The following is a 14,033-nucleotide window of genomic DNA, read 5'->3' on the forward strand; positions in this document are numbered from 1 at the left end:
CCAGCCTCAGGGACAAGCACGAGGGCACGCGGTAGGAGGGGCAGGCTGGTCAGAGCCTCGGAAGGAGGCAAAGAGCAGATGGGACGGCCCCCTTGCCTCACACCCAGCTGGCCTGTGCACTGTTCAAGGCCAAGCGCAGAGGCCCCCTGACCACCTGGGGAGTGTCCCTGTGGGGCCTGTAGGGAGGAGGGAGGACGGGGATGCCCTGGGGATTTTCTGTCCTAGACCCTCAGAGGCCCCATTTCTCTGCCCCAATCACAAGCCATCTCCTCTGGAAACCAAAGTGGCCTCCACCAGGGGAGATGGACCCCAACATCACGATTAATCAGGGCTGGCCTTGCAGTCAAGTAACCAGCTCTGAAAGGTGGCACAAGGGGGAGGGCTGGCGTCCCAGGGCTGGTGACCAAGCCCCCTGCAGTGAGCTCCCACATGGGATAGCTTGGGGAACCCAGGTGCCCTTGGCCAGAGAAAGAGGGTTGGGGTGGGGGGACCCCAAGGACCCTCTATCCCCTCCCACCTCCCACTGTGTCTGTGACAGCGCCGATGGGCTGTGGGGTGCGGCCTGGCCCAGCCCCTCCTGGCTGGGGGACTGAGAATTCTTGTGTGACGTGGGTAGTGGGCTGCAGAGGGGACCCCAGGCGCTCTCAGAGGTGGGGACACAGGCACCCTAGCCCGCTGCTCCCCCCTGTCTCCACTGCTTGGAACACCGCCCCCCCCCACCGCCGCGGGTCATCTCCCACCTGCGGGGTCAGTCACAACCGGCCCCACTGCTGAGGACGTTGAGCTCCAGGGACAGGCCTAAGCCACTTGGGGAGTGGGAAGGGGGGGCGAGCAGGGCCCTCAGCCCAGAATACAAGGGAACATGCCCGAGGATGCCAGCACCAGGCAGAGCCGTCGTTGGATGTGCGTGGGCAGGGCTCTACCTCGTACTCCTCGGAGCCCTGGGAGAGCTGCCGGAGCTGGGCATCGAGCTGCGTGAAGCGCCGCGTGATCTGCTCGATGCGAGCGTGCAGGTCTCGGTACTCGCTATACTCAGCATTGAAGTCGTTTTTGTAGCTCTGGCGCTGCTCCGAGGAGGAGATAGTGGCGTATTTTCTGGAGAGACCAGAGAGAGGGGCAGGAGGGGCTCAGGGGGCGGCAGGAGAGAGCCTGGAAGTGCCCACAGCCTTGCGGCCGGCCCCACCCAGGAAGCAGCCCTGATCTCGAGCAGACTGGGCCAGGAATTCACACACATGGCCTGGGGTCAGCTCTGCCTCAGCTAACCTGCAGGGCAGGGGCCGGGAGGGGAGAGACGCAGCCCGCAAGGGAAGTACTCACAGCAAGTAGTCTGGCGTCTCCGAGGTCGACGTGGGAACACTTGAGCTGCTGCAGGTCCCATTTAAACCTACAAAGAGCAAACGCACAACTCCTGAGTCCACAGCTCGTGTGTCCACGGTGAGATCCCCAGAAGGCTGATGCCTTGTCTGAAGGCCCTGGAGGGGACGCTGCGTGGAGAGGATTGCTGAGGCCACGTAGCGGGAGCCAGGACTGGCAAAGGAGGCATGAGCACGGGGGGGCAAGTGCTGTCTGGCTACCTCGGGGGTCCAGCTGCAGCCAGGAGTGCCCTCAGCCCGTGGGAGAAGTGGCGAGGCAGCATGGTGTGTGTCCCCAAAGCACAGCCGTGCAGAGATGGCATCGTGGGTACGTTTTCAGCAAGCACCCCAAAGGATGGATTCATTGCAGGGCAAAGCCTGGGCAACTCGTCCAGAGCCTCTGCCGCCTCCACTGATCTCGTGTAAAAGATCACTAAGCTGAAAAACGGTGACCCCTCCCTGGATAATCGAGTCCCAGGGGTATCCCGGTCTCCAGCCCTACAGGACAAAGACAGACGGCCACCAGGGAAAGCCCTGGCTCCTGTCCACACCTCTCCCCGTGGATGGAGTCGCAGGCTCTGCAGGCTCCGGTCCCTGGTCTGAGCCACCCCCTCTCCCCATCCTCCCGTTCTTCACACCAGAGATGGGACTTCAGGATCAGAGGGGCAGCCTCGAAACAGGGCTGGGCTGGTGGCTTGAGAGGCCAGGGACTGTGACACAAGACTGTCCACAGGGCTCGAGGCCTGCCTGGGCTGCAGTCAACCAAAGCTACAGTCCGGTCCTTTTCCCCTGGGAAATTCTTCCAGCTGGCCTCCCCCTCCCCCCAACTTAGAAGCAATTTTATCGCTTTGAAGCATATCCTGAGTGCTTATTTTTGTGCCTCTCTCAGAGGAAAGCAGCCCACCCAGTGGATCAGCAGTTTGCTGGGCCCTTCTGTGGTTTTATACTCCAGCACAAGGTGCAATTCCCATCAATGGATGGAGCCCACTCCTACCCGGGTGTCATCTTTGAAGAGGCTGTGGTCTCCCCAGAATGCAGCCCAACAGGCACATACATGAGGGTCTAGTCTACACTCCCATCACCCACACCCCACACAGGACAGGCCTCCTGGGGTGTTCCGCCTTGAGGCTTAGGGTCAGACTGACCTGGCACCCAAGACACCGTTGGGGTCCAGCCTGTGGCAAACCTTTGTGGTCCCCACTCCTGCTCCGGCACTGGCTGTGCGAGGCTGTCACTCGGCTGCCCCTGCATCGGCCGAGCTGGTTCCCACACCCACGTGTCCCCTCCGCTAGCTTCTCCTGTGCCTCCCCAGGGCAGGGGGTGCAGGGACACGTCTGCGAGTTCACCCTGCAGGACCCAGGTCTGGTGCCAATGAGAGAGGGTGCCCCCGTTTCCACACACGGGTCAGTGGGCCTGAGCTTGGCCTGGATGAGCCCAAGCCCTCCACCCAGCATGCCAGCCTGCCCAGGAAGGCACCCTCTAGCCACAGAAGGGATCCACAGCCTGAGCAAGAGTGGGGGGCAGGCACGAGGGTGGGCGTAGGACCCAGGAATGGGCCTGCGGCATAGGGGGATGAAGATGGCCAGAGGGGAGCCTCGAGAGCGGGGGCCACAGGGAGGCTGAGCTGAGCCACCTGCCTGACAGGTGGAGGCCGCCACCCGTCAGGGTCAGAGGCGATCACAGGGCAGGGCTGGGACAGTAGGGCCAGACTAGGGGGACAGTGTCATGCAGAAGGGTGGGTTAAACAGATGCCCATCCCTTTGGCCCATAGGACAGAAGGGCGAGGAAGCGTCCTCAGGGGCTGACCTGGAGCCCTCCAGCAAGGCTGGGGGAGCATTCAGAGAACAATGCTCTTGTTAACGGTAGCTCCTAACTGCACATGCCCCCGACCCAGGAAGGAGTCACAACAGATGTTACAGCAGGGATGTGTGTGGTGGTTGTGTGTGTGTGTGTGTGTGTCTTGGGAGCTTGGGGGGGGCTTTGCCCCCACCTCTTATCATTATCATTTGAGCTGCCTAAGAGACCCCTTAAGGTGGATCACTTGGCGCCAGACCCAGCTTCTGGTGCCTCAGTTACCCCTTTCCTTTTCCTTGGGGCCTCTACTCCCTGGGTTGCCTGATCCCAAACGTCACTTTCTCACCTCGGCTTGGGGAGGAGCTGCCCGGAGCTGACGCACACCGGGCAGGACCCAAAGCCATGTGAGCCCCGCGCACGGGCCGGCCTGGGCAGCATCTTCCTGGCCCCATCTGATGCCCGGCCCCACAGTCCTCCTGCCCAGGGCCCTGCCAGAAGCACACGGCATCTGCTTCCGCCATCTGGGACAGAACGCACTGCCCGGCTGCTCAGGGCCTGTCTCCCTGAGGAGGAGCCGGATCAGATGGCATGTGCTCAGGGAACCGGGCCGCCTTCTCCCCTGCGGCCCACCCACAGGTACTAGGAAGCCTAGCGTGCAACAGCGTTGAGGAATACAAGGGGCCTGATGGAACTGCAATGTCCATCTTCAGCGGACCAACCCTGCTCTTCCAGGACGGGCCCTCCAGCCACAGAGGGAGGGGCTGGCACAACTGTGAAGGATAGGTGAGGACAAATGTAAAAGCCTGAAGGAGAAGTGGCTCCACCCCATCCAGGAATGCCCCCTGCTGGGGACCCTCCTGAGAAAATAATCAGAAAGCTGCAGCAGGTGACGTGGCCCCCATGGCTGCGCCTCCTCCGCTGATAAGGTTAAATTACGTGAAAGGAAATTGACAATGGAGTCAGTATTGCTTAGAGAGCTCTCTAAAAATGGAACCAAGAGGCCATTAAGGAAGTGTGACTTGTGCACGTCTCAGCCTAGATGGAATCTGACCTTCTGACCGGATGAAGTCATCTGCCAGAAACTTGTGACAGCCTATCTACTCATCAAACCCCCTACCCTAAAAACACTCGTGACACTCTGTCTACTTACTGGACCCCTAACCTAAAACAAATATTTTCTGACTTGCGTCAGAGTTAAACCACGCTCACCAGGCAACCTTTAACAAACTCATGGCTTTTTGTCTTTATAAGCCGGACTCTTTCTCCTCCTCAGAACACTCTTTCGCGCTCACCTGAACCTGTGTCTCCCGAACTGTAATTCTTAAGACCTCAGATACACGATTTTCTTATTTGCAGCCTCCTGAATTATTCTTGGGGTTGACAGTAGCCACAAGCGGTGCTCAGCTCAGATGCCTAGGGCTATAACTGGAGGCGGGGGAGGCTCTGGGCGAGATGACCCCAGCCCCACCGCCATCCTAGCCCATCCATGCGCCTCCCCAGTGCCCCGGGCCTGAGAAGGTTTCCCTGCCAGCTCTCGACTGCCAGCTTCCCCACAGGCTGCAACTGCGAGACCATGTTCTGGCTCTTACTGTCTGCTGTTCTGTGGACAGTCTCCCACCTCCTTCTGGGCCCACCTCCCAAACCCTTTCTCCACAGGCTGAAATGTTCGCCTAGCAGGCCACACCAAGTCCCTGGTGATCCAGGGGCTGCCCATCTCCCTCTCCACCAGGCCCTGCCCCACACTGCCTTCCCTGAGCCCCAGTCCCACCCTGTTCTCTCTCTGTGTTCTGGGACCTCCCCGCAGCCAGAGCTGGGCCCTGGAACTGTTGCTCTCCCTGTGTGATGTCTCCTCCCGTGAGCCTCAGCTCCGTCAGGCTCCAAGCCCCTGGCCCCCAGAGCTGGCCTGGCACACACAGGACTGCAAGAGGCTCTCAGAACAACACTGCCAGGGCAGTCACAGAGGAGTTGGTGCGAGGACACAGGAGGCAAAGAGGCCTAATGTTCAGGCTGAGCCGAAGTGGGGGCTTGTGGGCAGCCCTCTCGGCACTCTGTGGAGTGAGGGTGGTGGGCATGGGGCTGGCGCTCAGGCTCCTGGCGACACCCTCCTGCAGAGCCCCTGCCCCTAGGCCTGCCTCTTGGCACCTACCTGGGGCGACTGGTGGGGCTCCAAGGGGGCCCGGCATCTGGTCTGGCGGCCGGGGCCGGTGCCTGTCCTCAGCCACCCTCTCCTTGTCTTTGTGCTTCTTGGATTTCTTCTTGGACTTGCCGTGCAAGGAGCTGCCATGGGGCCTGCTGGGCTGGGCACAGTCCGTCAGCAGGGGCAGGCTGAGGCACTCAGTAGGTGCCGAGGCGGCCACTTCCCCACGCTCGCAATCCCGGCCACTGTGGCCCAGATCGTTGCTGACATCGGCCAGGGGGTCGTGGGCCCTTGGTGGCTCCAGCCGCAGGGGCAGGTGGGTGTCTGTACCAGCCAGTGGGCCCGGGGTGGGAAGCAGGGCCTCACGGCCATGGGGCACGCTCAATTTCCCGTTGACTGCAGGCTGAGCTCTCTGGGTGAAGTGCGATATCCTGGGTTTCTTGTTGGCCAGAGGGTCGATGAAATCAAGAGGCTGTGGCCGTTTCTGGGAAGGAAAGGAGACAATTTAAGAGGGGAGCCTGTGCCTAGAGTTACTGGGGAGAGGTTGGGCACCGCAGGCCCTGAGGAAACCCAGTGCCCACACGCAAGGCCCGCGTTGACCACATGGGGGCGCGCGAACACTAGCCAGGCCCAGGATGCCCAGAGCTCAGCAGGGGCTGCCTGCCCAGGGGCTCAGCTCTCAGCTGGGCCCAGGGGCCACCAGAGCAGAGGAAGGGCGCTGGGTCATTAGTGGACCTGGTTGCAGCCCATAAGGGCCACCTCTGGGAACTGGTCTAAAACATCACTGTGCTGAGCATCTTCCCTGGACAATGGGAAGAGTGATAGAGTCAAATCTGAGTGACACAGGGCAGCCCCACAGGCCAGGACCAACACCTCCAGGCCCCTGACTACTTGGATCCCCATGGCCACCCTGTGGCATGGTGCAGGCTTCATCCCCATTTCACAGACAAGAATACTGAGGCCTGTGAGGCAAGGCCAGACCACAAGAATGGAGCCAGGATCAGACCAGGTGGCTCAGGACCAGGGAAGCAGCGGTAGGGAGAAAGATGGCAGATGGGCAACCCAGGATCAGAGGGAAGCAGTGGGGACGCAAGTGAAATGAGGCCCTCTGTCCTCCACAACGGCCCTACAGCCACGGGGAGGCTTTAGGGTCATGGGCCTAGGCTGGGTGCCTCCAGGGCAGAGGAGGAAGAGGGAGAAGAGGGGCTGGCCAAGCAGCGGATGGAGACGTGGGACTCATAAGTCAGAGCATGCAGGTGGGTGGGGAGAGCTTTCACCAAACAGCTCAAGCAACGGTGAGGCACGTATTGTTGAAGATCAAGCCCCCAACAGCAAGGCCCCCCACAAATGCCCTTCCTGACTACTGACTAACATGGCCGTGGCCACTGCTCACAGGACCCCACTGGGCCCTGGCTGGGCTGCAGCCATACGCTTGACTTTCCAACAGCCCTGGGAGGCAGGAGCGCCCACCATACAGAGAAAGCAGGAGGCTCAGTGTGATTCAGCGGCCTGCCCTCCCTCGGCCACATACCCACAGGTAAACTAAGGAACCATAACCAAGTCCCAGGCCCGGGTCACCCAACCCCCAGCCAGCTGCTCACTCATTCAAGAAAGCTTGCCAGCCCTGAGCCGAAGGCCCAACAGGCTCCCTAAGAACCAAGGTCAGGTCGGGCCCACTGGCTCTGGTGAGACCCATCCTCCCTCCCGACCACGCTCCTACCTGAGGGGGTGAGGCTGAGCTCCCATGCTCGCCTGGAGGACTGTTGGCCGCAAGGTCCCCAGGGAGGCCGCCTGAGCTCTGTGGCTGGCACAGCTTCCTGCAAAGAAGAAGCAGGGTGCGTTGGAGGGATCCTCAGCAGTGCCTGGGGGGCGCACACACGCCCACCTGTCTCTGCACTGACACCACGCTGTCCCACTCGTGCCCAGTGATTTGGGGAGGGCCTGACTCCAGAACAGAACCAGACACCAGGGCCCGGCAGGCAGAGAGCAGCCTGAGCACATTCTGCCCTGGGTTTGGCCACAGCTGCCCTGTGGCCAAGGTCTCGGCCTCACTGCCAGGAGGACTGTCCCACTGGGTGTTCTGCGCCCAGAGAAGGGTCAGATGACCACCCACTCATCTAGACTCCCATTACCATGGATACCAAGGACCCATATAAAACTGACCAGACACTCAAGACTCACACTGTGTCCCCTGTCACTGGGGTGCCGGTCCTCACTTTTAAAAACAAGTGTCATCCTAGTAAACAACACTCACTGCACAGAGAACACAGAAGAGGACTGAGATGCTCTGGTCTGTGGTGGGAGGGCCTCCCAGATTCAGCTCCCATCGTCCTGGGAGCCCAGGCCACAGCACCCCCAGGGATGGCAGGGGTGGCCACCGGCCCGGCGGGACGCAAACACAACAATGTAGCCAAGGAAGAGAGAAGAGGCGCCCCGATGCCTGACACAAATGGAGGCTCCGACAGTCAGCCGGCTCGGCGGGGGCGAGGGGGCTCTCCACTTAGCCTCCCGCGCTCCCAGAGACTGTGCGTTTCGTGGGAGCCCAGGCAGCTGGCCCGGTGCTGGGAGTGCTGCCGAGGGCCCTCCACGCCTTGCAGGGAAGCTGAGCTGAGGTCCAGGGCCATGTCTGCACTGCTCTAACCCAGAGACAAGCAGAGCCCAGCCCCTGACCAACAGCCACACTCTAGACAACTGCTGCTGTCCCCTCCACGGTGGCCTGAAATGCAAGCAGAGCCACAGGAAAAGGGCCCGAAACATGCAGGCACTTGGGGCAACACAATCCACGAGGCTGAGGGCAGCCAGGGCAAGTCTGCTGCTCCAGCCACACGGAAGCAACCAGGTATTTACATCCACTCTCTTTCAAGCCCCGACTACAAAGGCATAAAAGAGAAAGGGAAAAAGAGCAATGAGGGGGCTTCCCTGGTGGCGCCGTGGTTAAGAATCCGCCTGCTAATGCAGGGGACACGGGTTCGAGCCCTGGTCCGGGAGGATACCACATGCCACAGAGCAACTAGGCCCGTGTGCCACAGCTACTGAGCCCGCGTGTCACAACTACTGAAGCCCACATGCCTAGAGCCTATGCTCCACAACAAGAGAAGCCACCGCAGTGAGAAGCCCGCGCACCGCAACGAAGAGTAGCCCCTGCTCGCCACAACTAGAGAAAGCCCGCGTGCAGCAACGAAGACCCAACGCAGCCAAAAATAAATAAAATACATTTATTAAAACAAAAGAGAGAGAGAAATGAGAAATGATATTCAATGCAGAAGCACAAGTGGTGACTATCCTATAGGATCCAAGAAAACGGAGTCCCAGGCCACAGAACCCCACGGGCCCAGGGTGGGTGCCTCAGGGACCTCAGCAGACGGGCCCCTGCCAGGCTGTACCCCCAGAGCCCTGCTCTGGGTCCCTGCCTGCTGTGGGGCAGCAGGGAAGGGAGCCCACAGCACGTTCAGGAGTGAAGGAGCCCAGGCCTTCTCCAGGATGCTCGGGCCACACAGGATGGACAGAGACGTAGCCTCGGGAGAAGAGGAAAGAGCGGGGCCTATGGGGGATTGAGAAACGCCTCAGCAGTGCTCCTGAGGAGGCTGAGTTGCCTATGGGAAAGTCCTGAAGAGGCTGCACCCAGGCTTCCAGGCAACAAATGTCAGACCCCAAAACAGACAGGAAAATGCATTTGAAAAGAAAGAGAGACTCCGTAAGGGGATGAAAACTTTAAATCCACGAGAAAAACACCATCCTTAATAGCCTTAGAAAGACACAGAATTTAAATACACATTTCTCCAAAGAAGACATACGAATGGCCAGTAAGCACATGAAAAGATGCTCAACATCATTATTCATCCAGGGAAACACAAATCAAAACCATGATAAGATACCACTTCACACCTGCTAGGATGGCTAGAATCCAAAAAATGGAAAATAACAAGTGTTGGCGAGGACGTAGAAAAACTGAACTGTGTACTGCTGGTGGGAATGTAAAATGCTGTGGCCACTGAGAAAAATTTTGGCAGTTCTTCAGAAAGTTAAACACAGGATTACCATAGGGCCCAGCAATTCCATTCCTCAGTGTATATTTGAGAGAACTGAAAATCTATGTCAGTTATATTCGTGTCCTGGTACATGGATGCTCACGGCAGCACTATCAATAATCATGAAAAGGTGGAAACAATCCAAGTGTCCATGGACGGATAAATGAATAAACAAAACACCCACACACAACAGAGTACTACCTGGCCATAAAAAAGAGTGAAGCTCTGACACATGCTACAGTGTGGATGAAACTCAAAAACCTAATGCAAGTGAACGAAGCCAGACACAGAAGGCTATAGTACATAATCCCATTTATATGAAATATCCAGAACAGGCAAATCCATCAAGACAAGAAGCAGATTAGTGGTCGCCAGAGGCTGGGAGAGGGGGAACAGGGAGTGACTGTTAACGTGGGGTTTCGTTTTGGGGTGACTGCTTTGGAACTACAGAGAAGTGGTAGCTGCACCTTGGGAACTGGCAACAATGGCAAAAAAGAGACAGAGGGAGAAGCTGAAGAAATCTTCCAAAAGTAGAAGAAATTAAAAGAAACGACAGGGAAGAGAATGGTGAGCGGTGCAGCACAGCCCCCAATGGCAGAGTGAGAGGAAGGGCGAGGGAGGACAGTGAGGCCTCTCACAACCACGCCCAGGATGGCAAGAAGGACGAGGCAAGTCTTCAGATTGCAAGGGCTGGGGCGCCGCTCCCAGAGCACCCGCCAGGCCATCCTGTGACCACGCAGATGCATACAGGGCCGGGAAGGGAACCTCCGTGGCTTTCCGGGGGCCGGGTCTTCAACATGGAGGGAAAGTTCCTTCCAATCTGGAAGACTAGACTTCGCCAACTGTCAATTCAGTGTGACGGCCACTCAGGTGTGAAGATATGACAGATGGACATCCCAAAGCTCTCTCCTCTGAGAGATGCTCCAAGAGCTGCGTCCCTTCAACCCCAGGGCAGAATCACAGACCCAGGAACAGAAGGACCCGCAAGGGAGGGGGGCAGCTCCTGGGGGAACCCCTGATACCCTGAAAGAAAGTGAAAAAAGGCCATGGGACAACCACAGGGAGCTTGGGGTTGTACATGAATGACACAGAACGCTGAGCACAGAAAGTAACAACTCGGCCAAGCAGGTTACCAACTCCAGGGAAAGCATGATGCGTGTGAGACGGACTGAGGCTTGGGTTGTCTAGGCTGTGCCATGGGGGAGGTGAGGCCAGGACACGGGCAGGTCGGGGTGACTGATTTCAGGGCCAGGTGGAGCTGAGGCCTCATCCTGTACCGCGACGTCCACAGACTCCTACTGGGACAGGCCAGGCCCAGGCAGCTACACACATGGGGACTAAAAGCACAGAGAAAGCATCCAAATAAACAGCCGAGATGCTGGGAGTGCATGTCTGTGCAGAGCAAAGCCACGGGGGCCCAGGAAGACCCTGGAAGCATGAGCATGTTTAACTCAGGTACCAGTTTAGAACAAGCTGTAGGAAACGGAGGTGTTATAGCCCCTGGGGTGACACAAGTCCCCACACCCTGCCTGTAACAACAGAAACACCCCAAGATCCTATTTTTTTCCTTCTTGCCGTGAGACCACAGCATCAAGACCTGCTATAACTGGGGCTTTCTTCAGGGAGGGAGCAACCTAAAAGAAGAAAAAAAAAAGTTGTGCAGAGGGGCGCCTGGAGTAACCTTCTGTGTGGCTGCGGGCATCAGGATGTTGACCGTGACCTCTGCACACCAATCAGTTCAAGCTTCCAAGGGCAGTAGGAGCTGTCAGCTTCCCAAGAGGCTTCCCGCGGCAAGGCTGCTCTCCCAAGGCTGCGTGCTGGCCCACGCAGACGGAGAGAAGAGCATCAAGACAGCCCAGAGCGAAAACAAGGGAGGAAGCATGAGCTTGGCATTACGCTGAGCTCCAGAGTCCGCATCCCTAGGAACCTCCCATCTAACACCCCTCAAGATTCAGCCCAGACGCTGTTTCCTACAAACCACACCCATTCACACACAGACAGGCTGCTTGCTCTCCGCCACACCCCTTCCTGGGAGCTCTGGGACGCCAAGACCCTTGGGGTCTGAGATCAGTGAGAGGCACCCAGTGAGAGGCTCTAAAGAAAGGAAGAGTGGAAGCAGCTTCAAGGTGCCCCCCATGTGCCCCTGGCCACCTCAAAGCACTAGGGTGGGTGTAAGTGACTATTTCAACCCTTTGCCAAAAAACGTGATTGATGTGAACACCTGCAGGAGGTGACTGCCCACCCAAGATGTGCTTTGCTGGGGCAACAGAGGACCCCCAGAGAGGGCACTGGGGGCCGGGGGGCACCTTCTGCCGAGACTGTCCCCTCTCAGCCTCCCTAAGCACCCAGAGACCTCCAGACAGCCAGAGCAGTGACCCCGGGACAGCAGGTGAGTGTCCCACAGGGCCAAGGAGGAACTCGGGGTTCACCTAGGCTGGCCCCGACTCAGCTGTGCTTTCCAGACGCAATTACTGCTTTAAAGAGCTAAACTTAAAAAAAAAAAAAAAAAAAAAAAAAAAAAAAAAAAAAAAAAACCACCAAAACCCTTCATAAATAGCTCCAAGTCCCTGAGAAATCACTTAAGGACTAATTAGCATATCAGGCTGTTCTGAACAGCACTTCACTTCACAGCCCGGGCTCCCGAGCCAGGCATCAATTGAGAAGGAAATCTAATTGCTTGCTTCAGATGGGGGCCTACTTACCCACTTCTCCCTAGAGCTACCGTGGCCACTCCTGACTTTGGGTCCCAATTAGCCAGAAAGGGGATGCATTTAATTAATGCTGCTTAATCATGTCTGTGGGGAGTTCTGTTTTGTTTTGTTTCTCTCTGCTTCTCGTTCTTGAGAGGTTTTGTTTTTTGTTTTTTGTTTTTTGTTTTTTGTTTTTTTGCATTACGCGGGCCCCTCACTGTTGTGGCCTCTCCCGTTGCGGAGCACAGGCTCCGGACGCGCAGGCTCAGCGGCCATGGCTCACGGGCCCAGCCGCTCCGCGGCATGTGGGATCTTCCCGGACCAGGGCACGAACCCGTATCTCCTGCATCGGCAGGCGGGCTCTTAACCACTGCACCACCAGGCAAGCCCCAAGAGAGGTTCTTTTTAAGAAAGAGGGCCTGCAGCAGACGCCTGTGGGGATGTGCAGGTTTTAGAAGCAAGCCTGACAGAAGGGGAAAGAGGGGACAGAAGAACGGTCTGGGGCCTTCTGTCCGGGCATCTGGTGTTCAAGACGGTGACTCACGCCCTCCACCCCACTCGGTGAAGGCTGGCCTTTTCCCCACAGGAGGACACGGTGGGCCACCCCGGCAGTCTCCACAGACCCCTCCATCCTGCTTGCGGGCCCTGCAGCCTTTGGGGCCCAATGAGCGCACCCCCCCCGGCCCCAGCATCCTTGGGGTGAAATCTGCCCCAGGTCCAGGGGCTGGGAACTTGCTCAGGGATAGGGAGGCAGTTACCGGATGAGCACCCGCTTCAGCAACTTCTGGTCCCCGTCCGAGTAGCCGGGCCAGTCCTTCTGCACATCCTTGTACACACAGTCCTTCAGCGTGCACGTGCCATCCTTGGCATTCACATTGGCTACCTGCAAGACGGAGGTGGTGTCACCTTGTGTGAAGCCCAAGAGAGACAGATGTTCCTGAAAGCATCTGTGGGTGGGGGGGGGCACGGGGGGGGCAGGGAGAGGCGGAGACAGACATGAAAGGGGAAAGAGGACAGCACACTCCCTCCCCGTGCCAACACCTCACCCCACAGCTCCCCTGCGTGCCAACGCAGCAACCCTTGGGGTGCAGGAAGGCCAGAGCATCAGGTCCATATACACACGTCTTACAGCTGCTGGAGGCCAGGTTGGCTCCAAAAAGGGGAGGCTGCCATCTATACTCCCAAGACTCCATCACCAGCCCATCCCCCTGCTATGGACTGAACCATTTTTGTCCTCCCCAAATCCATGTTAACCCTTAACCCCTTTAATCTAAGGTGACGGTATTCAGAGGTGGGGCCTTTGGGAGGTGATTAGGTCATGAGGGTGGAGCCCCCATGATGGGGTTTGTATCTTTATAAAGGAGAGCCCAAAGAGCTCCCTCACCCCTTCTACCCTGTGATGACAGTAAGAAGGCAGCTGTCTATAAACCAGGATGCATGCCCTCACCAGACACCCAATCTGCCGGCGCCTTGATCTTGGACTTCCCAGACTCCAAAGCTGTGAGAAGTAAATGTCTGTGGTGTATAAGCCACCCAGTCTATGGTATTCTGTTACAGCAGCCCGACGGACTAAGATACCCGCTCTCGGATTCAGACCTCCTGTGGCAGAGTCGGCCGAGACTGGGGTGCTGGGTGAGGGGTGCCTCCAGAGGCCAGGCTGAGCCCACCTTCCCTGCAACCAGCCAGCCCTGCTATTGCTGGTTAACAAAAGCTGAGCTTGTCTCCAAGACTCTCTGCGAAGATAGATTTAAAACGTTTGCCGTGAGATGCTTGACGGAATTCAGGCCCCTGACCTGAAGCAGGCACTTCCCTATCTCGCTTGGGCACCATGGTCTCCAGACTACACGTGTGTCGCCGTGTGGCTGGCACACTGTTTTTCGCTATCATTGAGATTACAAGTTCTCCACATCACAGCAGTTTCCACAAGGAGTATTTTTAATGGTTGAGTAATATTCCACCAAGTGGCTACACTGTGATCTACTCAAACGTTTCTCCTTTGTTGGATGCTGATGCCGTTTCCAGTTTCTCTGTA

The 14,033-nt window shown here is 57.8% G+C and overlaps 1 protein-coding gene across 2 annotated transcripts in view; it reads right to left on the reverse strand.

Moving 5' to 3' along the window:
- Window positions 1-14,033, reverse strand: part of ELL (elongation factor for RNA polymerase II) — an 81,827-nt gene that overhangs the window by 3,208 nt on the left and 64,586 nt on the right. The window contains exons 6-10 of one of the 2 annotated variants that reach the window (XM_059063551.2): window positions 12,760-12,884; window positions 7,004-7,100; window positions 5,293-5,767; window positions 1,318-1,384; window positions 924-1,095 (exon numbers count right to left, since the gene is read on the reverse strand). In XM_059063551.2, coding sequence (XP_058919534.1) covers window positions 924-1,095; window positions 1,318-1,384; window positions 5,293-5,767; window positions 7,004-7,100; window positions 12,760-12,884 — 936 coding nt within the window. The remainder of the gene's footprint in view (window positions 1-923; window positions 1,096-1,317; window positions 1,385-5,292; window positions 5,768-7,003; window positions 7,101-12,759; window positions 12,885-14,033) is intronic. The other variant, XM_067032498.1, reaches the window with a different exon arrangement.

The sequence above is a fragment of the Kogia breviceps genome, chromosome 4, assembly GCF_026419965.1.
Source record: "Kogia breviceps isolate mKogBre1 chromosome 4, mKogBre1 haplotype 1, whole genome shotgun sequence".
In the NCBI taxonomy this organism is placed as follows: domain Eukaryota; kingdom Metazoa; phylum Chordata; class Mammalia; order Artiodactyla; family Physeteridae; genus Kogia; species Kogia breviceps.